At 41.7% G+C, this 27,471-nt stretch overlaps 1 protein-coding gene across 1 annotated transcript in view; it reads left to right on the top strand.

Annotated features, from left to right (window-relative positions):
- Nucleotides 1-5,664, top strand: part of DPMS2 (dolichol phosphate-mannose biosynthesis regulatory protein-like protein) — a 53,918-nt gene extending 48,254 nt beyond the window's left edge. Inside the window, exon 2 of the mRNA XM_086498871.1 lies at nt 5,213-5,664. Coding sequence (XP_086354997.1) covers nt 5,213-5,374 — 162 coding nt within the window. The 3' untranslated portion in view covers nt 5,375-5,664. The remainder of the gene's footprint in view (nt 1-5,212) is intronic.
- Nucleotides 5,665-27,471: the final 21,807 nt, after the last annotated feature.

The raw sequence follows: 27,471 nt of genomic DNA, 5'->3' as shown, positions 1-27,471 counted from the left end.
AGAAATATAAAGAAATATCGAAAGGGGCGCCAAGGTTTGGGGCCAGTACTCTCTGGGGTGGAATTCCGCCACTCCGTGTCGCGTGTGCTCTCTCTTTCAATTCAGTTGCTATTGAAGTGCTAAAAGTTTGTTCAGATTGTTCTTTTCTATTGGCACGTGGATTTCGTTATGTGACACCCAACCTACCAACATGTGTATAGCTCTTCTGAGATAGGTGCCTAGGCAAATGAGGGCTTACAGTAAGTTCGTGGCCGTCGTCGTCACGGACAAGCGCGCTAGATTGGTGCCCCTGGTGCTCGGCTTGCGCCAGGCTAGGCTCCAGTATTAGTGGGTTCCCACAGGGAATCGTTTTGACCCTCTACAGCAGGATGGGCCGGCGGCTACCCCTGTCATCTCAGCTTCGTCACCGATAGCCCTTCCCCACACCCCTGACTTCTCCGCCTCCACCTTCATCTCCTCCATCCGCCCCCTCCACCTCTACCATCCCTCCCGCTAGGCCTTCCGCCCCATCTCCTGACCTCTCCTATGCCTCACGGCCGGTGCAAGGAACTCCACTCTTCGACAACTCGAAGGTCTCTTGGCACTTCATTTGCAACGAGCCGCCCGGCGCGAGAGCAGTCCTACCTGCGGACGGCCCTCTTGGTGCGGGCATCGCCCTTTGCGGCAGTCCCTAGCGAGTTGGCGAGTTTTGACATCCGCCGCCGCTACTTTGACTACGACTTTACACGTTTTCTCGACGACTCTTCTCCTGTCTCGAGGCGGCTTGTTTCAGAGTACATGTTTTGTTTCTGGCAGCCAAAGCGGTAGAGGCCCTAGACATAACGGTTGGTTTTTCCTTCCCATTGTGTGGCAGGGATCAGACAGAGTGGACCATGCACACAGTGGTGGATTGGCTCCATGTTTAGGCTCTCGAGTTCTATCACCATATGGGAGGCTTGGGGGTGACAGACTTGATACAGACTCAATGGCCGTTGGCCAAGTTCTCTGTGACACCACCAGATGCAGCAGGATGTAGACACATTGTGGTATACTTCTTTGCAGACATTCAGAGCGCACCCTATTATGTATATGTTCACGAGGACTCTTGGACAGAAGATATAGCTTTACACACTGCATGCCCCGCTTGGGTATGGGTCACACAAACACTCCAAACACGGCTATCTCGAGGTCGCTCGAATGCAGATTACTCCCCATCCAAGCCTGCCTCGAGATTGGTTGTTGTGGCAGTATCGGTTTTCTCTCATTGACTCCATGAGGATTGTCTCATGGAATGTGCGAGGGCTAGGTGGACCTCAATTTCTACGTCCAAGGGGTCCACTTAGACAGGAGCTCTAGAGATGCCTTGTGGGTGGAGCAATAAATATGCTTATGCTCCAGGAGCATCATTTGTGTGAGAGCCGTATCAGGCGATGTGGACAGTGAGACCTTTTGGTCAGCTTCTTTTGGGCTTGGTGGCATTCAAGGACGTGTATGTATGACTATTGCGGATTCATGGCAACAGGCCATTGTGGGCCGCATCAGTGTGCCATGCAAGGCCCAATGGGTCACTATGTAGGTCCATGGTTGCCTTGTGGGTTTTCTGAACATTTATGGCGCCCCACCATGAGTGTACATGCTAAGTTTTGGTCACATTTTGTAAAGTCCTTACCTCATGCAAAGTATTGGTGCATTGGGGTCTTTTCAACATGCTTGAGGACCCTTCCGACAGGATTGGGGGCCAGCCATTCTACTGTACATGGGGCTGAGTGTTGCTAAATGAACTATTTTTCGAGTAATATCTATTTCTTGAAATTAAGATATTTAAATGTGTACACTTGAAGTGTAAAGGGGTAGGAACTATAGAACTACTGGAATTGATAAAAGCCATCAGGAATAGACAGCTCTTATGCGTCATTTTATGGGTGACAGAAGTTGTACCGGTAGTTCGGTGGGAGAGTCCGGGAAGTGCGTATTCCTGATGCGTCACATGATGGGTGACGGGAGCATCTGAAAGAGAATATTCCATTGGTTTCGGAGGAAATCCACACTGGAAAAAGGAATATGCTTAAAGACGCGGACAAAAGTATAAAGATGGGTTCTAAGAAGCTTTTTCTAAAAAGCGGAATATTTTTAAGTGCTTTGCAGAGGAATCTGTGTCTACATTGCATCTATGCCTGAGAATCGCATCAAAGGATGCCTGGGAAGTGTTGTGTAGCATTGGTTTTCAGATCACTGAGTTTTTATTGAGTTCTCAACAGGTTTCACATATGTTATTAAGTGGCCGGTCGCCCACTTAATAAGTGGGCAGACACTTAGTTAAATTAGAGGCCAAACTTATAAAAAAAGACCAGCAAGCAATCTCTTTCTCTCTCCTCTCTCTAAATCAACGCCAGCTCTCTCTCTATCGCCCTCATCATTGGTCAGATGCATGATTTTTCGGTTCTTAGTTGAGCTCCGATGTGTGAATTTGTGGTTGTCAGTGATCTTTCTGCAAGTTGAATGAATTTACACATTGTCACATGGAATGTCAATGGTTTGCAGTAGTAAGATGTATGAGTTTGTGGTTCTCAATTGAGTTTCGATGTATGAATTTGTGGTTGTCAGTAATCTTTCTACATAAATTTACACATTGTCATGTGGAATGTCAATGGTTTGCATCATACCACTGTTTAGTGGCCTGAGACTGCCTGGGGCCAAGCGACGACCTCATTGGTTAAATGTATGACTTTGTGGCTCTCAATTGAGTTCCGATGTATGAATTTGCGGTTGTCATTGATCTTTCTGCAAGCTGACATGAATTTACATATTGGTCAGATGGAGTGTCAATGGTTTACATCACGCCAATGTTAGTGGCTCGAGACTGCCTAGGGCCAAGCAACCTCGTCATTGGTCAGACATATGACTGTGGTTCTCAGTTGAGCTCTGATATATGAATTTGTTGACTTGAATTTACATATTGATCAGATGAAATATCAATGGTGTGCATCACAGCAGTGTTAGTGGCCCAAGGCAGTTTGCTTAGACCGGCTTTGTGCACTCCATACAGAGAGATGCTTCTTGTGCTGGAGCACAAGCTGTGCGCTGATAACTATGCTGATGTGGCAAGCTCTTACTTGGTGCCTCTCATACATTCTGGGTGACTACAGTTCGTGATAGTCAGTCCAGTGGTAGCATATGTATACCTGTGGGATTGCTATGGCGACATTGTTTGTGTGATGGTTGCAGGCACAGCTATGTGGATGTCTTTGCATGTTGAGAATGCTTAGTGGGAATTATGTGTGTATGCTCCTGCTACGGCTCGTGCTAGGGCTTGGTTTTGGCAGTAGAATGTGGATGTATTGCCTGTTGTGGACTCTTGGATTGTTGGGTGATTTCAACAATGTAGAGACTGCAGGGGCATTTGTGTCTCTTGCACTACTCGCTTGAGAAATGCTTGGGACAGATTTCTCGTTGCGCTTTGTGGTGCATGGATGCATGGCATGTATCTTCCTTGCTTCGTACTCTGCAGTGAGTGCAGTTTTCATGGGGGTTCGGAGACAGTCGAGATGGCTATTGGGGGCTATTTCAACAATGTAGAGGCTGCAGAGAATTGGCGGGCAATTGTGTTTCCTGCCCTGCCTTAAACGTCTCGCTTGAGAGATGCTTGGGACAGATTTCTCTTTGCAGTTTCTGGTGTATGGATGCATGGCGTCTATCTTCCTTTCCTCGTACTCTGCAGTCACTGCAGTTTTCATGGGGTTTTCGGAGAGAGTCAGGACGGTTATTAGAGTGATTAGATATATTCTATGTTGTCCCCAGGCATCCCTTATGGGGGGACCGTTACGATCTGGCCTGCGACAGTGCTGTCTGACCATGCACCAGTTTCTCTGCAATTGAGGTTCCATGTATCCTCTGGGCCTAGCTGAGGATCACACATTCCTGATTCAGTGCTGCAGGATGCCTCATTGTGTTAGACTCTACAGGAGATTGGTCGCATATCAGTCCCTCTTCCATGGATCCAGCTCTTTGCCACGCCACCTGTATTGTAGTGTCATCTGAGGCATGCAGACATGTATCTGAGATGAGACGACGCAATCTGTTTTGTAGAGAGAGGGAGTTACAGGGCATATTAGGATGTATTTACAGACGCCTTGAGGATTTTCCAGGTGATGCTTTTTTGGGTGAGCGCGAGGCTAACACTAAAGGGAGACTCTTAGTCATATACAGTTGGGAGAAATCTGAATTTCCTCACACTTGCGGTATTGACGTTCATTGCAACCTTAAGCATTGGGCCCCTCCTTTGCGATGGACACAGATCGCCCTCCATTGCGGGTCATCACTCCCCTGTGCCCACTCTGGCTGTGCCTCCACTTCCTAGACCCGCACCTACTCGATGTGATCCTGGCCTTTTACCTCTGCTAATCCCTCCCCGCTGCCACTCATACCTGCCGCTGCTCCGCTTTTCTTGACCCCCTCCTCCATGCCAATATCATGCCTGTTTATGAATTGCAACCCTTTGACCTGAGACTTCCATCACCCAGAGATGAGTGGTGATGGTCTTGCCTCACTCGAGGCGATGGTCTCGCCTCTCCCTTCTTGCAGTCATAGACGGAATACACCATGCTTTGTTGCTTCAACACATAAATTCCCTAACTGATGGCAAATGAATTGATTTTTCCTAACAAATGGTAGTTTCCATTAATGGTCTCGTCCTTGCCGTCATAGACCATTTAGAACATACACATGCTTTGTTGCGTCAACACGTGTTCCTTCAGTGTGTAGGATGAATTTCAAAGTCTGCAATTCGCTTTGCTTTTTTCAAAGGGCCATTTTTAAACGGATGGATTGCTGTTCCTACGATTGTGTACACGTCCTTTAAATAAAAAGGTAATTCTATTTTTGAGAGTTACTAGCTTATTAAATTCAAATATATAAGGTCAAAGTTGTGGAAGGTATGCATTTCATCAAACTCATTCAAGGATGTTGACAAAGAGAGAAAGGATCACTTTGGAAAAAAACCAAGTTCAATTTAGGTACCACAAATGTGGGCAGGCATGCACAGACATGGTGTGTGTTACACAGGGTTTGATTAAAATGCATTAAGCCAAGATGCATAGTTGATTAACCCTATATATTCTGTAACTTGCAGCCTTTTGTTGCTGAGGACCATTTTGTAATGCACATAGCCGTGCATATGCATAGTTAGGCCATGTATATGCATCGTTGTTTAACCCTTCGATTGTTTGACTTGCAGCCTTTTGTCGATGAGGACCATTTTGTTCACAAGTACTTTCTTCCTCAACAATATGCCATCATTGTGCCGACCTTTGCTGGTGTCACTCTTTTATGTTTCTTGACAGTCTTTGTGGGGATAGTTATGTTGAAAGGAAGAAATCGAAAGACGCACATGAACTGAGATGAGCATAGACAGTTCAACTTTTGTTCAAGAGGTCTCTCTTGCTACTGGCTGTGCTGAGTTGGAAGTGCAATTTTTGGCCCTCAAGTTCATTTACCATCTTTCAATGTTCTAGTCTCAAAGACAATCTAGATCGATTTCTGGTTCTCGTATGAAGTCACCAAATGTCGTGGTTGTTTTAACTTCATATGAAGTATTTTTAATGCAGACAAATTAGGCGTCTCACTTGAAAGTTAAATTTTTCTGCTTTTTAAAAACTACCTTGGATTTAAATTCAATGATTTGTTGGATATTATTGAACCATTTTTATGCTCATCTCACATACACGTCCTCCACACTATCTTACATGGACATATTTCAAATGGTATCTACAATGGGAGCATGCGGCTGTCCAATGCGCATGTGTAATTTCGGGTATAAAAGCGAATTTGGGGGTTGGTAAATTCATGATATTTCGCACCCCACCATTTTGAAGCCACGATCTCCCCCTAGCAAGCCGTGTGCTCTAACCACTACGCCTGCATGCGATCATTGAAATGTAGGGGATATGGGTGTGACAGCGGGCGGATTTGTAAATCCAGGGCAATTTTGTAAATTAAGGTCTCTGGATCGGACGGCCAGGATCTATGCACACCATGATTTTCAACCCTTGATCCCATTTGAACATGCTCGTGTGATATAGTGTTGAGGCATACACGAGGTACTCTAAAATGTTGGAAGATAGCTTCGGTAGGAAAATGGTGAGGTCACTTGATTGCTACAAAGTGATGCTTTTATTATATTTGCATTTCGAATGTCATTTAAACAAATAGAGAAATACTACACACCTAGGCTACAGCTATGAAGAATGAAAGAGTTGAAGAAAAAGCTTGATAGTGAATCGTACACCTAAGCCATATATCAATGAGGGGCCCACCATCTCTCATATCAAATGGTGCAATCGGCAAGGGTCTCTTGGGTTGTCCCGCATCTTCAATGAGATGATTCCTTTGTAAAGGAGGAATATTGGATGCCAATTCTTGAGGAATGACTTACCTAAGCTTTTGCCCCTTATCAAAAGTCCATGTCATATTTGTCTATTTGGTATGGGGGACAGAAAATAAGCAAATGACGTGTTTGCATCACATAGTTTTTGCCCTCAAAACGTTCATGCCCTCGAGATGTAGGACAAAACTAGATTTCTTTGCTACTAATCCTCCTCAAACAAATCCCATGGTGCCTAGAAAATATGGGTAAAAAAAACTTGTGCCATGTGATTAGCTTTAAGTGTCTTGCAAACCGAAAGGAAATGTGCTCGTTTGCTTGATTTGTCAGTGATAGTCTAGTTGATATCATTCCCATTGGAGGTCGGGGGAGATCCATACTAAAATCCTTAGTTATGCTTATCCAAGGTTCTTTCGGAAAAAGTAGGAGCTCAAACAAATATAGTCTCATAATATCAAATGCCAAAGCTTCACATATGTATTGTTGTTGTAGTGAGGGTAAGATGGACAAGACTATTCAAAATAATCACGTAGCCTTCTTTGCATGGCAATATCCATATTTGAATAGCTATGACCATATGGTATCTGGCGTGTGGCCAAGATTTTGAACAGACCCCAGTCATGTGCACATGGCTCTGTGGCCAAGACAATTTTCTAGCAGGTCATGAACTCTTTATTTGTTCATGTTATCTTGAAGAGTGGGTAAAGAAATATCTTTATTATGCTTGTGTTGTTGCACTGATGCTTCTGTAGCCTGTATAAAAGGAAGCATGGGCTTCGTTCATTACTTAAATTTTCTATCTAAGTGGTCTAGCCACACATATTGCCTGATAAAAATAGAGATACCCATTCTTGATAGAGTAGGGGAGAAAGTCACTACTAATTTCTAGCTCTTGCCATATTTGCTTAAAATTGGGTGCATGGCGGAGCGATATTTCATTTCTTAGTGCTAAATAGTGGCAATTTCATTCACTTTTGCTTATTAAGAGAGCATTTTCCTTTCAAAAGTATGCAATACCTAGAAAACATAAAGAGAAAAGTGGACCATGTCATCTGCTTCTTAGACAACATTTCTTGAGAGAGAAAGCATCTAAGACTCACAAAGTTTGCTTAGAAGAGAATGTTTCGATATGGAGACGTTTTGTATTATAGCCATAAGCTCTTTTTCATGAATTGAACATGGAGTTTTGTTTCTTCTAATCGATTGCTTTTGAAAGCTACTAATTACCCTTTTTGGTTTAGAATAGAACCAATGCAATCTCTTCAAGCATCACATTGATCTTCAAGTTTTCTTGTAAATCTGGAATAGTTAGTATGGGTTTATGACTCAAAAGGAACTTATGATTTTCAAAAGCTTCCTTTTATGGGGTTCCTGATGTAAAAGTTGTTGCTTTTTTAGTTAGATAATGTAAAGGAGTAGTTACGAGGGGAATAACAAACGAAGCGCCTACAATAGGAACATAACCTTAGGAAGTTTTGTACATTATGTATTGCAATGGGCTCATGCCATTTTACAATGGCTTGAATTTTTTTTGGAACGATCCTCACTTGATTGTGAGATGCAATGTGATGTAAGTAGTTGATTTCACAGACCAAAATTTTACTCTTCACAGAATCGACTTAAAGCTTTAAAAACAACTTGTAAGTGTCGTTTATGTTCTGCTTCTTTTGGAGAGACTATTGGATGTCTTCAAAGAAGAATCTTGTGATTTTTGGTATGATTTTGGAATTTGAACATAATCTGATTGAAAGTTATTGGAGTGTTAGTTAGGACAAACGACATCACTACAAACTCATACAACCAAAAGTTATTGAAGAATCTTGTCAAAAGCATCTTCTAGAGCAATGCGTATTTGTGATAGCCACTCTTAAGATATATGCAACTGAAAATTTGTCCTTTGTGTATTTTATTTAAATATCATCAATTTGAGGGATTGGCAATCTATCCTTAATTGTGATCTTGTTTAAGGATCAATACTGCACATTTGAAAAGTGCCATCCTTCGCTTGAACAAGTAATAATGGTTAATAATATGGAGAAGCCTAATACGATCCTTCTCAAAACAATTGAAAGAGTGTTTAAGCTAGAGCGGCCCCTCTTTTAGGTCTCTCAATCACATATCGCTATCGAAGTGACCTCCAGGGTTCTTTCTCATTCTTCCATTGTATGGGCACTGGTGCTTGAGTTATTCAATTATTGCTCTTTGGTCATTCTCTCTCATTACCTCCCTCTCTTGTTTTGGTTGTCTCCTCTCATGCGTTTCCATTTCATCATTCATTATGGGAAGTTTGATGTGTTTTTTTTTGCCTTTGAACGTTGTGTGTGTGTGTGTGTGTGTGTGTGTGTGTGTGTGAGAGAGAGAGAGAGAGAGAGAGAGAGAGAGAGAGAGAGAGAGAGAGAGAGAGAGAGAGAGAGAGAGAGAGAGAGAGAGAGAGAGAGAGAGTGCTCTAAGCTAAAGGAGGGATTTTGTCATGAAACGTTCATTTAAAAAATTGATTTTGAATTTCTAAAATGAATTTTTCTTGAAGACAATTTGAGGTAGTTTTCCATTACATGGTCCTTTTAACTCAAGACGATTTCTTTCATGGACCACAAAGTATAACCTTCTCACGGCCTTCTTTTCCCTCGTATTCCCAGCTCTCTCCTTGTTCCACCCCCTTCTTCTCCCTCCTCTTCTTATTTCCCTCTCTTCACCTTGATCTTTTGTGTGTCATCTTCCTCAAGCAATGGAGTCCACCCAATCGAAACCATCACCACATATGGCACATTAAACGAGCACGAACAGTCAATCCCTATATCCATAACCAAGGGTAGTTAGACTATAATGAAAAGAAAAGCCTCTTCAAAAAAATCAATTCTTGTCATGTTGGAAAGGAAGAGAGATATATTTTAGGCTCTTTGCAATCAAGAAAATGATGAAGGGAAGTTTTAGTGTAGCATGTTTACGTGCACAAGGAGCTCCATGTTCGTCTTTTGAGGTCCCATCTTCCTCTTCTCTGAGCTAACTGTGAGTGATTATTGACTATTATTTCCACTTTTCTTTGGCTTGTTTGTGGTACTATGATCTTATGATTGTTATATTTTTTGTGCTTCTTTTGTGCTTCTAGGCTTCTCTCACAGACCTTTTATCTCTTTAGCATAGAGGAATGGCAACCGATGGAGTGTCTTTTGGATGTTTTTCATGGTTCCATTGTGGAGGAGCTTTACAAAGGGAGAATTGTGGGTCTTTGGCAAAGAAGGTATATTCTTTTATGATCATTTCTATGTTCCATCAAAATCCATGAAGGATTGGGGTACTGTCTCCAAGCTTGATTTGCCTGATTCGAGGAGTGGAGAGTGACCACTACCAAGCTCAACAACAAGTGGAAGCTACAACTACAAGATCTTCTATGAAATCTAGAAATGCTTGCAAGCAAACATAACAAAGTTTTCATTTCTATGCCCATCATTGTTTTTGTGGATTTCTTTGCAAAAGTATATAAAAGTGTTTAAAATAATGATGTGAGCTAAGTGATTAAATGGAGCTAAGTGATTAAAATAATGATGTGAGCTAAGTGATTAAATGGAGAAGATGTATTGGAAATTGTGGATGAAGATTGGACTAAGAGCTAGTGAATGGATTCATTTACAAAGTGCAACATGGCTCCATTACTTGTAAACACATGATCCATACCCAAAACTTCATTATATCATTTTTTTTATAGTCAGTGGTACCATGTGGGGTGTGTATTGATCCCTTTAGACCAAAACATGGATGATGATGATGAGAATCCCATCGAGGATATTGGTGTGGGGATAAACACTGAGCAATTTGGCCACCTTGAAGATAAGATCCATGTGCACATTGCACCAAGTGAGGTAGGATCTACACAATGAAGAGATATATTTCCTTGTAGCTTTTTCTTTTCAAATAGATGGAAAGAAATTGTGCAGATAATTATTTCTTTCTTTTTTCCATTCTTTGCTTAAGCGAGTCGTAGTCTTACTTTCCCTTTTATGATATGGCATGCAGACCCCAAAAAGGATTGAAAAGAAATTTCTATGCCATAGAGTGCAAGAGGGAATTGTGCATCTACTTTCAAGCTAAGGCCTACTCTCTATTTAGAGCCCTGTTCTAGTTATAGTCTATTGGCCATTTGTATCAATTGTTGCCTACATTGGTATATTGTACAAAATATTTTGATATCAATGACAATTATTTGCTTGGTGAAAATGTCTCATTTTATTGGTTTCCCTTTTGTAAGGCTTTTCTTTGAAAAGGTATACCAAGGTCATGCCCTCAAAATTGTATGGCTTTTGTTTGTTCAAAAAAACGAATTGCTATTATACCAGAGTTTTGTCATCCCCTTGCTAACATAATAAATAGCTCATCCGGTTCTCCAAAGTCTTCCATTCATACCGTCACCCATTCACAATTACAATGAGCAATAGAGATAGAGAGATGGGCAAGGAGATAACTCACTTCTTGTGAGCAAAAAGAAGTAGAAAAAAAGAGAGAAGAGGAGGATAATATACATGAGGTAGTAGAAGAGAAAGGAAAGGCAAACTTTAAGTTTTTATTATCTCAACTTACTTTAACCAACTCTCACCATGGTTGGCTAAATATTTAGTCCCTTCAAGCGTAGGGCCACAAGATGACATGGCCTATGCTTTGGGGCTTGGCATGCTACTTTCAACACAATTAAATTGGACTAAACATGTAGAAACAAATCCAAAGGCTGTCAGAACTGCATCAAAAGTTGAAAGACTACTATGAGCCACATGACATGGACTATAATTTGGGGCTTGACATGATACTTTCAACACAATTAAATTGGACTATGCTTTGGGGATTTCCATGCTACTTTCAACACAATTAAATTGGACCAACCATGCAAATCCAAAGGCAACTGCATCAAAAATTGAAAGACTATACTATGAGCGACATGACATGGACTATGATTTGGGGCTTGACATGATACTTTCAACACAATTAAATTGGACTATGATTTGGGGCTTGACATGCTACTTTTAACACAATTAAATTGGACTAAACATGTAAAAACAAATCCAAAGGCTGTCACAATTGCATCAAAAGTTGAAAGACTATACTATGAGCTACATGAGAGCTTGCTAATGAAATCGTACTAGTGGAAGCTTAATTTACTTATGTCTCCTCTATTTTCTCAATTTATAATTATTATATGTTTTTAATACAAGGGATGCTGCTTCTCAAGAAGAGAATATGTAATGTACCCTTTACAAAATGTATATTCTCTGTAAAATGTGTTGTGCTCTTTACAAAATGCTGGTTCTCTACACAATGTGTTGTACTTCTTACAAAATGTTCCTAGGAATCTTAAGGCTCTTCCTTGTGGTAGCCTCCTCTGTTCTCCTTGGGCTCTTTTTGAACCAACAAGAGTGTTAATCTCCTCCCTCTGATCTTCTTCCTCCTTTTCTCCTGCATATTCTTGGGCTTTGTCTCATCTGGTGCCTTCTTCTCCTTCTCCTTAGTTTCTGTCTCTTTCTTGTCCCGTGTTTGGGTTTTTCTAGGGCTCTTTCTAGTGGTAACATGGTCCTTTGCCTTCTTATCTTCCTTTGGAGTCACATGGTCCTCCTTTGCCTTGGCCTTCTCCCTCTTCCCTTCCTACCCCTTTGCTCTTTTCTATGGGTTTTCCTTGCTACCATATATGGTGCTTGGCCTCTTCCTTTGGCTTCTTTGGTCCTTCACATTTGCCTTTGCTTACTTTGATGCTTGCATATGTGGATTTGGTGCTAGTGTAAGTATTTGCATTTGGACACTTACCATATATCTAACCATCTTGTCCTAACCCATCGAACATGCTTGTGAGTGTTCCTATTAATCTAGGCAAGAATGATAAGTGTGCTAACTCTCAACAAGAGGACTTCAAGTAACAAATATATAGATATGGTCACTTGCTCCCCCTAATATTCTTTTTTTTGTTGCACACGTAGTCGACCACTAGCTTTGCATTTGTGAACACTCCCCATCCATAGGAGAAAGATTCCTCTTGCAAGGAGGGCTACACAAACACAAGGGGGGCACTTTACAAATGTGTATTTACTTTACAACCTGGCAACACCATCTCTTCACATTCAGGAGTTGTATGTCATCCATAAGATTTGGGATGGGAGTACATTGCTCAATTGCATCTACTAGCCTTCACACAACCCAATTCACAAAGATCTAGAGATTATGTAGCATTGGCTTAACTATAGGACAAAAATACAAAAAGTGGAGGAAGAGTACACATGGCCTAGACATTCCATGGTGACCCTCCATGGAATTCAATATGAAACATGTCTTATCAATGACGTCAATTACTATAAGACTCCAGTGTGAGCTATGACAAGAGAAAAGGACTTTGTGAAAAGCCTCAAAGATTAAACCCTTAAATTCAACTAGGCTTTGCAAAAAACATACCTCTCATGATAGGGGAAAATGAGATGCTCAAAAGTCTCAAAGTCTATATTGGCTAACCAATTTTTTATCTTTGTAAAATGTGTGTCACTTCTCAAAATTTGAGATGGTTGGATCGACCTCATCCACTTTCTACTAGACATGTAAATTTTAATCATGCATGAATAATCTATAAAAAAGATACAAATATTAGTTATTAATTGCTAATAAGACTCCTCAATGCAAGGAGTTAGGTGGGAGGACAAACCTCAAAGATATTAGGACAATAAAATCATTGATCTCTCTTTGCCTATCTTTAAGAATGTTAACACTCTCATCATTCAAAACCACATATTATTTCCTTTGTAGAAGGCCATCATTTAAAAAGGCAGCCACCCTAAAGGTTTTGGGATTTACACTTCTCAACAATGATGGGAGTTCAGATTGAATCTCCCTAAGCTAATTTGTATCTAGCTCTTCCATATCAATATCCACCTCTTCGCTTATTTCACATCCTCCTCTTCCTATGTGATCTCCTCAATTACCACCTTAGGTTCTTTAGGTTTCCTTGATGGAGGAATGTTGAGGATGCTGAAGGTTTTCATCCTAAAGAGGTCCTAGTTCATGAATTTTGATAAATGTGTACTTTAATCTCCTCAAGATAATCATATCATTTTCCATTAGTGTAACCCTATGAGAGTGGGCTGCACAAATGTATGCATTTTGGAAAAGATCAATTAGGAAGACTTTAAGCCTCTATCATATAGTCCAAGGCACCTCTTGTCCACCTCTTGGAAAGGTAGTTTATGTATTGCAATTGTAAGCGCATTTTGTGTCTACTAATACCTCTCAAACATTCAACTTTCTGAGAAAAAATCTTATTTTCAAGTGGGGATGATTGCTTTTTAGATTCATCAGTTTCCCCTTGCTTCGAACTCTCTCCTTTCTCTGGCTTATCAAGTGATACTTCTTTATTGATATCTTGTTTGCTGGGGACCTTCCTTGTAGTTTGTTTTGTCCTTGCAAAATCTAAATGTCAATCCTACATTATCAGCCAAAATATAAGAGAAAAATACTAAGTTATAATGATTGTCCTCCTTATATAAAAAGAGAGTATGCAGAGTCTGGTGTTGGGGGATATGGGTTTGAGAGGCGAGCTGAGAAGGCATGGGGCCTCTGGCTGTGAGAGGTGGAGGAGAGAGAAAACAATAGACATAGATAGTCGAATGCCAAGATGAACCCAAATGAGTACTATATCATTAGAACTAGACTAAATTGTACATGATGTGGTCTAATCGGCCTCTTACAATCACCTAGATGATCAAAAACCTTGGGTTAATTCATTAGTTCCAGCATTGACAGTCAACCTTGAGCCACTGCTTCACTATCAATCAAATCATAATCTTGGAGTCTTCCACATATCAACCAAGGTATTGCCAAGCACAAAATTTGACTTGCATATTTATCAAAGAATTTCCAACCATTGTCGAGTACCACATCTTTGTCAATGCCATGAAACTAGTCAATGATAAGCATACATATTGATCAAAGGTTTTCCGTCGACATACATATCAACCAAAACATCAATAATCAAAACATCTTTCCCCAATAGCCTACACCCAAGTCAATAATAGACGCCATTTAAAATTCTTAAGTGGTGATAATATCAAAAACCATGTATCCTGCTTGAGTTTTCCCTTCTTTGATGCAAAGCGTCCTGACATTCACCCCCTCTGAACTTGCACATCCTCTAACACGTGCCAAGCGTCATCCAAAATAACAAGCATACACATAGCTTCACTCAATCATTTCCTCACTATAAGCATGCTTTAAAAAAGTTCCAATTTGTGGCTTCATTTTGGCTTAATGAGAGCATGCCCATCTAGGATAAAAGAAAATTTAATTAGCAGAACATACCCCAATGAGTCCCCTATATCGTCATGGCACATAGAAATGCCCTGCCCTTAGCCATAGTCATCATGATACCCTCTTGGATCATACGGAATAAGAAGGAATTGCCCCAACACGAGAGCAACATAATATTCACATGAGCATACATTACCTGTATCGATCAACATCAAAATCTTTTGGTGCACGTATGCTATTCCTGGATGCAACAACAAGCAACCACAATGTGTGTTTACACTCTTTGGAGTACCCATGATGATTTAGCATCATACCCCCTTTGGCTTCATAGCTATCATGAAGAACCTTGGAACAATCCATTAGAAAGAGAATGGGGTCTAGGAGGACCTCTTTATTTGGCAGTTTAAGGAAGTCAAACCTTTAGTATTAAGAAAGTAATCAAGGGAAAACTTTTGAAGTCAAAGAGACAAAATGGCTAGTTTATTTGAATTCAAAGTTTCTTCCCAAAATGGAATTTAAAATATAGCGGGTAAAACTATATCATGTAGCATATCTATGGAAAGAATTCGACGCGTAGATTGCAAACTCTGTGATCTCTGTTCAAATTGGAGATCATATGTGGGAGTTATAGAAGGCCAAAAATAAAAAAAATCATCCACCTCCTTTTTAGGGGGGAAAAGTGCATTCTTTGACCACTCTTACACATATCTTACACACCCACCATTCTTGCACACATAGCATGCACCTATTCCTCCAATGGTTAGTCACCTCCATAAGCTCATGGTAAATAAAGAGGCCCTCGTACACCCCATCCACTTCCTAATGTGGACTTGTAGCATTAGAGGAATTTTTACTTGTGATTCTAGCTTGATCATGGAAATTATCTTTAACCTTGTAAATCTTCATCCATAATACCCTCCGCTGGACTATTTGTAGAGCCTTGAAAATCTTTATCATCCGTCCAAGAGCTAGAAACTGCTTCATCTTGCAACTCATGAGACAACATACAAGGAAAAACTTGTTGGATATCCTGCACTTTAGTCATTTCAAAAATTTCAAACACATTAAAGACTTCATCCTCCAGGTATTGTTCATATGTTTCTTTGTCATCTTCTACTTTAAATGCATCTATGTGACCCTGGATTTCCTTGACACCATGTAAAGGTTCTTCTTGCACCCCCTCTGGATAGGTACATACAATAGAAAGTCCTTCCACATTGTTAAGTTTATCTTCATTAGGCCCTACTCGGAAATCATCAATAATGGCATCCTCTTCTTGCTATGTGACATCAACATCTGTAAACATGCTGCCAGCAATAAACATAAACTCACTTGTGTTTTCATGTACATTCTGTTTTATATCCACAATTTCTTGCATTTCATTAAGTATCTCAGACACAAATTTAAGCAAACATGTTGTTCTCTTTGGCCTCACATGCTTCCATGGTGTTGAAAGCTCCACTGATAATCTGTAAAGGTTCATCTAGAATTGCTTGAGAATAACCCATGCAAAGATCACTAGCCTGTGAACCATTGAAAAACAATATTGGAGAAAATGAGTATCCTCATGCAAAAATAGTGTAGTCGAAGGCTTGTCCAAATACACTAAACTCGTGTAGGGGGGGGACAATTTAAAAAAAAAACCTTCAAAACAATATTGGAGCAAATGCGTGTCCTCCTTATGTAAAAACAATGTACCAAATACTTTTCCCAAATACTTTTCCGAGTATACTAAACTTGAGTAGAGGGGATACAGTTGAAAATAACTCAAAAAATGATACTGAGAGATCGAGTGTCCTCCTTATATGTGAAAATAGTCGGGGGTAGGGGACGGGGGGGGGGGGGGGGGGGGGGGGGGGGGGGGGGGTCACTTAAAAACTATGCGACTATCATGTGAGTGCAGCAAATGGGATTAGTAAATATAATTTTTTCTCACATTTTTACATGCAAAAGGGTATCATAAAATGAAATTGAAAAAAAAGGTTTACAAATTGAATAAAAAAGGAGTGTATTTTATTTGGCACAAATTCACAAATAAGGAATTTTCAAAATAGTCCTTAAATGCACGCTACATACACATTTTTTACATTTGTTTTTTTGGCTAGTGTCCTCCTTACACAAATCTACAAAGCAGCCCAGGCACCCTCCGAACATGTTGAATTTGTGTGTGAAAGACACTCCTACACAATGTCACAAAATACTTCTTATATCCTCTTTCATTTGAGTGTGTCCTCCATACACAAATTCAGTGTACCCAAAGGCCTATCTGATTATACTAAAATCGTGTATGAAAGACACACTCTTTTAAGTATGTTATATTAAATAAATTTTCCTTAACATAAAGTGTACCCTCCTTATGTGAACATAGTGTAAAAGCTACTTTCTAAATGCTTTGATGTGAACTCTCCCGACCTCAAGAATGTCCTCTCTACATGAATCTAGTATAATTGGATAGACCTCTACTTAAACTTAAAATCACTTGAGGGGGACACGTTTCAGAGAATTGTAAGTGGTTGGATTTGGTGAATATTGTGGATGGTTCAAGTGACCTTTTTTGTTCCTTTTTCTAGGAAAGCCTTTTGGCAAGAGGAGTCTAGAAGGTACGGTCATTGAGGAGGTTGAAGAGACATTTGATAATAGATTGATGAACACATTGAATCAATTCAAGCAGATGTCCAAGTTTTGCCAATGTCAAGGAAATATTCATTGTTCCCTGAAACCTGGAGAGTTTCCTTGAAGGGTTTAGCAATGATATCTCAAGCCTTCAGAAGGTTTTTGCTCACCTTAAAAAGGAACAAAAGGTGACAACTATGTTGAGTTTTACAATATTTGCAAAGCAAGGACCTTAACAGAGAGCACATGGGCCAAGCAATTTACAATACTCCAAGATGAATGGAAGATAGTTCACAAGCTTGTGGTTTGGGGAGGTATGAGGGTTGCAATGGAGGTCTAAGGGTTGCAATGAACATTTGAAGGATTTGCAGTCTATGGGGGTCTGAAAACTTTGCAGATGGTGGGGGTCTTAAACCTAGGAGTTGAGTGATTGATCTAAAGCTAAGGGCTTCTGAGCTGGAGACTGCACGGATGGGATACGGGCTTCACCTGGCATTTTCTTTGCATAGCCCGCTCTCCCATTAGATTGTGGCTTCTGTGCTATCAAACTATCATCATTAAGCGGGCACTCCCGTGCTATCTCAAGTGTGGGTGAGTATCCCCCTACACAGATCGCAATCCATCCCATGGATTGCGATCGGTCATAACCGATCCCAATCCGTCCCATGGATTATGATCGGTCATAGCCCTTTTGATTAGCATTGGGTCAGGCGGGCAAACATTTGGGAATAGTTTTGAGCTGCGGGTTGTGGCCTCGAAAAGAGAAGCATGGGTTGAATCGTGATCTTCATATTGTGGAGTTGGATCGACCGTGATCCGTTCCAAATATTTTTTCTCTCATAATTTTTTAATATTTACCTTGGGTGCCTTAGGCTAGGGTGGCTGGGTCACATGTGAGCATCTAGTGAGGATTCCCTCCTAAACCTCAAAATCTTAACAACAAGCATTTAGAGGGGGGCTATCACCTCTCCCTCCTTGGATCATCACTGGTGATGCCTGAAGTACATGACGGTGTTGAGGGGGGGGGGGGGGGGGGGGGGGGGTCAACAAATCCCTCTTAGCAGGGCGCATAATTTGTTTTCACTATGAAAGGGAGGATGTAGAACCCAGGGGAGACTGAATGCTGGATTCTCCTCCCAGCCAACCTATTATAGGAGAGCCGATGGCCCTTTTCCCTAACTGGATCCCCTGTCCACACCTTCAGTCCGGCCCTTGGCCTAAGTCCTTGACTCCCCTAGGTCGGGCCCTGCCCTCTAGCCCTTGGCCTCACATTACTCCCCCGTCGGAGAAGTGTTTTCATCGTAAAAAACAAAAGTGGGAAATTTCTTCTTAAGAGCACTAATGTTTTCCCAAGTGGTGCCTTCTTCAGGTCAATCTTTCCACTTAATTAAAGCTTGTCGATGTACATGATGACGCATACGTAAATCATGATAGTCAAGAATCCGCTCAGGTTCATGCGGTGGGATAGGAGGTTCAACGAATTGACTAGAATCTGTTGGTCAATGACATTGTTGTCCACATGTAATCGTTTACGTAAACGGCTTACATGAAATACCGGATGGACACGAGAGTGTGTTGGTAGCGAGAGTTTGTATCAACTCGCTTGAGTATCTTGAAAGGTCCACAATATCTTGGAGATAATTTAGGTGTTGGCCCAGTCTTCAGACTTTTCGAATGCTCTGGCACACGTAAAAAAACTTCTTCCCCTTCTTCAAAGGTAACTTGCCGACGTTTCTCATCAGCATACTTCTTATACCGATCTTGCGCTTGCCGGACATTCTGACGAGCGAGTTTCAACATATCCATATAGTCTTGGAGAAAATCCTTAACCTGCTGGAGTTTTTCGGTTGCCAATCCCACAGTAATGGGTGACCTAGGTTGAAAACCATACATGAGCATGAAAGGACTAAACCCAGTCGTGACATGTTTAGCACTATTGTAAGCAAACTCAAGAAGAGGTAGATACTCTTCCTAGTCTATTTTTTTCTTGCTAACATATGCGCGTAGCATATCCTCTAGCACTTGGTTAACTCGTTTAGTTTGACCGTCCGTTTCGGGATGATCGGCTATACTAAGGTTGAGTTGTGTACCCAATCGTTTAAACACAGCCCTCCAAAAATGAGTGTTAAACTTGGGATCATGATCACTCACAATGTTATTTGGCAAGCCATACAATTTGTACAAATTATCCACAAATAACTTAGCTAATTCTGGAGTCTTTATGGTCGACTTAGTTGGAATAAACCTGCATAGTTTAGTCAACCGGTCTACGACCATCCATATTGAGTCATGACCGCATACAGTGGTTGGTAAACCCACAATAAAGCCATAGAGATACTTTTCCATCTCTCGTGGGGAATCTCCAAAGGATGTAAGAGTCCTCCTGCCTTCAGGCATTCTGCTTTGTTAACTTGACATTTTTGGCAATGCAAGACATAGTCTTAAACAAAGCCATGTAAACCAACCCAATAAAATTGTCATCGTACAAGAGCATAAGTCTTTTTAATACCCGGGTGCCCTGCACTTGGACTACATTCATAAAGAATTTGGCACCGAATGTCCGTGTCCGTCGGAACACAAACACTCCCCTTGTGGAGTAGGTACCCATTGTCGATGGAAAAATTATTCCATCGCTGCAGTTCATCACTCGACGGAGGAGAACTGTGTGTGGAGGTTAACGACACACTACCAACATTGGAGTGAGAAGGATCCCTCATTTGCACATGGCTCCACACTTTGGAGTATGCGGCATCGTGCTCATATGTGCCCTTCAGAGACTTCAAAAATTCACTGCGAAGTTTTGTGAACAAAAGTGAATTGGTGTCAGGCATACGGCTAAGAGCATCAACCACCACATTGTATCGCCCTTACGATACCGAAGCTTTGCGTCATACTCCTAAAGGATCTCAACCCACCTAGCCTTTCTACCCTTCAAGTCGGTTTGTTGTGTGAACCATTTTATGCTTTCATGGTCAAACACAATCTCAAACTGAGCTCCATACAAATAATGTTGCCATGTCTTGAAGGCAGACATTGTTGCATAGAGTTCGCGTTCATAAGCATAATAATTTTGTTGCACTAAATCAAGCTTCTTGCTTTCAAATGCAATCGACCTCCCCCTCTTCTAGAAGGAGTGCTCCAATAGCACAGTTACTGGCATCCATTTCCAAAACAAATGGTTTCAAAGGATCGACAATAACTAGAATAGGAGCTGTAGCTAATGCATCCTTGAGTGTATCAAAACTATGCTGTTGAGCGGCCCCCCATTGAAAGGTCTTTCCTTTGCCTTTCAGTTGGTCTGTCATGGGAAGAACAATATTAGCATAGTTTTTAACAAACCTTTGATAAAAACTTGCAAATTGCAAAAAAATCTGTAACTCTTTCAGATTTTTAGGAGAAGGCTACCTCCGAATGGCATCCACTTTGATTGATCCATGTGCAACCCAGTAGCTCAGATAACATGCCCAAGATAGTGAATTTCCTCCTTGAGAAAATCACACTTGGATTCTTTGGCATATAATTTATTTATTCGTAACAATTCAAACACTTGCCTTAGATGTTGCAAGTGTTCTTCCTTAGAAGTACTATATACAAGAATGTCATCGAGAAAAACAATAACAAATTTGCCCAAGTACGGTCTCAAGACACTATCCATAAGTGTCATGAATGTTGTGCGCACATTGGTTAACCCAAAAGGCATAACCAAAAGCTTGTAATGTCCAAACCTTGTTCGGAATGCAATTCTGGGAATACGAGCAAGTCGAATACATACTTGGTGATAGCCCGACCGAAAATCAATCTTCGTAAAGATATGAGCATGAGTGAGCTTGTCGAACAACTCATCCATGCATGGTAATGGGTACTTGTTCTTAGTAATGATCGCATTTAATCCATGGTAGTCTACACACATGCACATACTACCATCCTTTTTCTTTACTAATAGGATAGGAGAAGCCCATGGTGAAGAACTCGGTTGGATAAACCGAGTTCTTTACCATGGGATAGGAGAAGCCCATGGTTAAGAACTTGGTTGGATAAACCCTCTGCTAAGATAGCCAACAAGCCGACGTTCCACCTCAACAGCTTTAGAATGACTCATTATGTAAGGTGGTTTACTAATTGGTTTACTGTCTGCAACCACGTCGATGCCATGTTGCACAGATCGTGTCGGTGGTAACCCTGATGGCAGATCACTAGGAAAAATATCATGAAATTCCTTTAATTAAAATTTTAATTCACTAGCAAACCTTTGCTTGTTGATAAGTAGCCATTGCTGGAAGAGATGGGAGAGAACCATGCGGCATTGAGGAATGTTCAACAGATTCAACATTGGAAAGAAAATGACACAATGAGTAACACAAGAAAACTTCGTCTATTTCATTATCTAAAACGAGCTTTATATGCTCTGCTGTATATATCAGTGGTGAGGAAGGCACATCCTTATCTCCTAACAACAACACATGTGGGCCATGGGATTCAAACATTAGGCTGTTATGCTCGTAGCTACGCTTCAATGATGGTCCTAGGCTATGCAACCATTCCCTACCAAGTAACACATCTGCCCTCTCCATATTTATAACCTAAAAATCCAAGGATGTGGAATAGCCTTGTATTTCCAACGGTACAACTCTGACTTGAGTATCCCATATTTTGGCATCATAACCATTCATCATTACCTTGTAGTGGTGGGAACTCGGAGTTTGGGGCAATTTGAGTTTTTTCACTAATGCATAGTTAATGAAATTGTGAGTAGCACCGTCATCTACCAAGATCCGCACCTTGTACCCTTGAAGAGATCCATGCATACGCACTAACTCATGTGGACCAAAGGTCTATTGCCACATGGAAGCTGTGATACAACATTCATGCACCACCTTGGTGTGTGTTACCTCCACCATGGAGAAATATGAGGAAGACTCAAGAGGCAGCAGCTGCACCGTGTGCACTGCTTTCTCCTTGCTCTGAGCAATAGATTTCCCCTTGGGACAATACTTTTTTCAATGATGGTCCTAGGCTATGCAACCATTCCCTACCAAGTAACACATCTGCCCTCTCCATATTTATAACCTAAAAATCCAAGGATGTGGAATAGCCTTGTATTTCCAACGGTACAACTCTGACTTGAGTATCCCATATTTTGGCGTCATAACCATTCATCATTACCTTGTAGTGGTGGGAACTCGGAGTTTGGGGCAATTTGAGTTTTTTCACTAATGCATAGTTAATGAAATTGTGAGTAGCACCGTCATCTACCAAGATCCGCACCTTGTACCCTTGAAGAGATCCATGCATACGCACTAACTCATGTGGACCAAAGGTCTATTGCCACATGGAAGCTGTGATACAACATTCATGCACCACCTTGGTGTGTGTTACCTCCACCATGGAGAAATATGAGGAAGACTCAAGAGGCAGCAGTTGCACCGTGTGCACTGCTTTCTCCTTGCTCTGAGCAATAGATTTCCCCTTGGGACAATACTTTTTTCCATGGCCGCTTCCCAAGCATTGAAAGCATAACTTCTCTTTTTTAGCCTTCTCAAATTCCTCAAGAGAGAGAGGACCACAAGAACCCTTGGGGTTTTTAGCTGCTTCGGAATTAGCTACTAGAAATTTCCTTTTATTGTGCCCATACTGTGTGCGTGTATTACCAGGTGTACTAGCAGGCATGTGATTATTATGTGATTTCTTTTCATTTGGATCATCATGAATGTGTGCTTTCACTATGGTGTCCTCAAGTGTTTTAGGGTCCTGTGTCTTGACGTGCTTCTTAAGCTCTGGCGTCAGACCATGGATAAACCCACGAACTTGCTGAAAGCTGTCTAGCCCTTCCAACTTGAGGATAACATCCCAATAGTGAGAGATATATTCAAGCAATGATGAGTGCTGGTGCATGGAACACGTGTCCCAAGCTGTCCAATTTCTATCTGCCTCATTCGTGGTCAGAAAATCTTTTCGAAACATAGCCTCAAAGGCTGCCCAACTCTGTGGTATGATATTCTTCTCCTTGAGAGACATCCACCATTTGTAAGCCTTGCCTTCTAGAGTTAGAATTGTCTGCAGTGCTCTAACTGCATCCGGAGTACGCCGTAAGGCGTGAATGACATCCCACTTGCTGAGAAAGATATTCACTGCATCCTTATTGCGATCTCGATCCTCTCCCTTAAAAGTTGGTGGCTTGGTGTTTGCCAACAACTTGTCCACCTCCTTTGCAGTGAGAGGGTGCAGAGAATCCGAAGGAGATGGACCTTGTCCATGACCAGAAGGGCCTTGCCCCTGATTGGCAACATGCTTATGCATGTGTGTGTCAGCAAGGCCCTTGGCCTGCTGCTGCATAAATTGTATCACTAAAGTGGAAATTTAGTGACATTCTCATTTAGGGATGCAAAATTTGTTTCCATTACTTAGATGAGTGCTTGAAGTGCCCGAAATTCTTGGATGTCGAGCAATTCATAAGCGTCATCTCCTCTCGTAGAGTCGTGGGCACCCTTCGTGAGAGTATTCGGCCGCGAGCCATCATGGGAAGGATCAGGCGTATATTGCTCGAAATCAAAGGTCATGTTGATATCTAAATCCATGGCAACACTGTGCAGTGAGAGAGAGAGAAAGAAGAATACCTTGATTTGAAAAACAATCTCATAGCCGTAGTATGTACCGCAAACGGTGACAATTAGCCGTGCTAATTACGCGGTTCGTCAAAGCTTTGCCAATTCGTAATTTCACGTGTTCAAATACACCACTTGAACGTAATCGTCTCCTTGAAAATGTCACAGTTGACTTGATCTTCCGAAGAAATAAGTGGTGATGGATACTTGTTTGAAAATCTCAAAGCCGTCGTAAGTTAAGTTGGACTCACTTTTGCAATTTCTGCAATTTTGGAGAATTTGCAGGAAATCGATGGCCTGTCGAAGAATTTCCCGGCCCTTGTCGGCGAGCTTATGTCGCACTTTGGCCGACTACAAAATTGATGTTCAATCAGAAAATATTACCGTACAATAGTTTCGTGCAAAAGTCTGCAACTTCAATGACTGATGGCTTGCCGAAAGATGCGCCAAGAAGCAAGGCTTGCCAAATTGTATATGCTGAGAGTTTATGTTTTGCTTGTATGGGGTGTATGCTGGGGTGGGCACCCTATCTTAAATAATTTTCCCAAGGCCAAAGGCCTTAGGGCACTGCAGTATGAAAACAAGGCCAAGCTTGGTGAAGTCGCGTTGCTGCAGAGCTGCTGAGAGAGAGAAAGGGAGACCCTGTTGCATGCGTTGCAGTGAGGACGAGTTATGTGCAGCCGGGCCTCGCGCTCTTGTAGAGCTTCATAGTGCAGGATTTGGAGCAGGTTGGCCCCTCTCCTCCCTTCACCTCAAGAGGCCATGCACACTTGGTTCTTTTTCCCTCGGCTTCTTCCCTGCTTGGCAAGAGAGGATCTCCACGGTCTTGCATGCACATGCAACATGCAAAAAGACCATGCCCTCTGTCCCCCAAAAATAGAACCAGCTTTGATACCAATGTAGAACCCAGGGGAGACTGAATGCCGAATCCTCCTCCCAGCCAACCTAAGGAGAGCCCATGGCCCTTTGCCCTAACTGAATCCCCTCTCCACACCTTCAGTCCGGCCCTTCGCCTAAGTCCTTGACTCCCCTAGGTAGGGCCCTGCCCTCTAGCCCTTTGCCTGACATAGGAAAAGGGCGTCAAAATCGGATGCAAATTCTACCAATCAGAAAAATATTTTGAAGCCCTCTCACTTTGATACTCGCACAATGGCAGAAGAAATCTTGCTTGGGGCAATCAGACAAAGTCAGAATAAAGTTGAAGCTAGATATGTGTTGCAGGCAGCCAGTAGCTTGGAGGTGGCTCTCTAGACCCTTCATACTTGCTATGATCATTTGATTGTGCATTATTTTATGGGTCGTCAAATGTCGGCTCAAGGCTTGTGGGAATGGGCAACATCGACATCAAAGAACATAAATGCAATATGCCAGTTCAAGTTGTGCCACCAAGCAAATTGTTCAAGAGCTGGTTATGAGAGGAGGAATTTGGGGAGCTTCTTATTTTGCCTATGCTATGCCTTGGACACCCAATTGCAGTCCTAAAACAAAGAGTTTATGGAATGCTTCCCAGTGTGGGCTACATGAATATGTTGACTCCATATAACTGCTATGCTAGGCAGGTGCTTTTTAGTCAGAAACTCTAGTGGGTATGAGCGGGCCTGTATATAAAGGTGTGCAATTTTTGGAATATGAGTGAGCCAATTCCCAAGTATTTGGATTCGATTATGGATTATTTTGGAACTTTTTGGCAAGAGTTAGCATTTTCCTCATTTCCAAATGCCTGCTACAAATGCCGTAGAATTGGGCACTATGGTAGGACTATCATGAGGTGGAAATTTCCAACAACTTGTTCATCATGACAACCTAGACACCCATTACCAGAGAAGTCAGTATCTTTGAATGTGACCCAAGAACCAATGATAAGGACATTGAACACAATATAGCTGGAGAAGAGGCGGATGAAGAGATAGGTGTCCCATCAATGGAGATGCAAGAAAAACAAGTCATGCCAAATTGGACCATCTAGTGGTGAGATAAGCAAAGACACTGTGGGCTCATCAGCTAAGGTACATAATAAACTAGAGTCACCTATTAATCCCACTTTAGAGATGCCGAATGATACTTTTTAGCCGAATTGAAATATAGGTGGAACTCAAAACCTTAAGCGTGATCTCATCAACCATGTAGCTCATATTTTGCGTACTAAGACTAGTACTGTTTGTTACCATATACATGTGGTAGTGATGTGTGTGAACACATTAGGACCGCCGGGGCATTTTTTCCCTCTTTAGGAGGTTTTTTCCCCGTGCATTGTATATACACCCATCACTCTAGGGCCTTGAGCTTCCTTCGTCTTCTCCAAGCTGTGTGAGTTTCTCTGCAACCCTAATTCCAAAAATTTGTATCAGAGCAGGTCACGTCCTCCTGGGCTTAGTCGCCAGCTACTCGAGCACACGCTTGCTCACTTTATCCAATTTCAATGAGCTTTGGCGAGCGTTCGCAGGTCGACAAATTTTTTGGTTTGGGCTCATTTCGGCCTCCGTTTCCACTACAGGCAGTACCGCACAAGCTATTTCGTCATTTTGTGCAAAATTTCTGTCAGTGTCGTTTTCTGCATAACAGGTGCCTTATAGTCTTCTACGGTTTGTGCTATATAGCACACGTTGTTCCCGCTCCGTTTCTCCTATTTTTGGGCAGTTTTCACATCAGGTGCAACATTTACCATGGCTGACAACAACAACACAGATGTGTTCAAGATGTTTGCTGCTAAGGACAGGTTGGATGGGGACAACTACCCTATGTGGGCTTATATGATGCAACATGTTCTTGTGTCAAAGGGTGTTCTGGAACATTGTGCAGGGCATTGATGTACGTCCTGGTTCTGAGGATGTAGGCAATGTTGAGGATGTTGCAGGTCTTGCTGCAAGGATTGTAGCTGTTAGAGTTGTTTTGCCTACGGCAGAACAAGCTCGTTGGGATGTTAAGGATGCACAGGCTCATGCATTGATTGCGTTGTCTGTGAAGCGCACCATTGTTCCTCACATCCATTCAGCAAAATCTGCAAACAGGCTTGAGATATTCTAGCAGGTCTTTATGCAAGCCGCAATGAGGCTAAAATTGCTTTGCTACGTAAAGAGCTGGAGTCGAAGATTATGCATGAGGAAGATGATATGGACACTTTCCTTGCTAGTGTCAAGGATATCAATGAGCAACTTATTTCTGCAGGTGAAGTTATTTCAGACAGTTCCCTTGTGCAGATTGTTCTTGATGCCTTACCAGATTCTTACCAGACTTTTGCTAGTACTTGGAGACTTATGACCCAAGGAAATCTGGAAGTTGTCAAGTTTGATGCATTATGCACATTGCTGTTGCAAGAGTCACTTTCCAGAAAAAACAGGACTAGACAGCGTGCAGTTGAACATGCTTTTATTGCTTCTCAAAGAAACGGTGGTAACAGAAATGCAACCACTTCTTATGGTTCTACTGCGAGTGGCAAAACTTCTGTTCCTAATGCTTCTGCTGGCAACACTTCGTCTGTCAATTCTGGTGATAAGGGAAAAAAGAAGATGCGTTGCCATTATTGTAAAGCTAATGATCACTTGATCAAGCAGTGTCCTAAGTTGAAGGCAAAAGAGGCTAAGAAGAAAGAGGGTGGTTCCACTACAAATGCAGCCATTGTTGAGTCTTCTATAA

The sequence above is a fragment of the Adiantum capillus-veneris genome, chromosome 24 (genome assembly GCF_014529385.1).
Source record: "Adiantum capillus-veneris isolate H3 chromosome 24, ASM1452938v2, whole genome shotgun sequence".
NCBI classification, from domain to species: domain Eukaryota; kingdom Viridiplantae; phylum Streptophyta; class Polypodiopsida; order Polypodiales; family Pteridaceae; genus Adiantum; species Adiantum capillus-veneris.
Note: the sequence above shows the minus strand (reverse complement) of the source record. Positions and strands in the feature narration are given on the sequence as shown.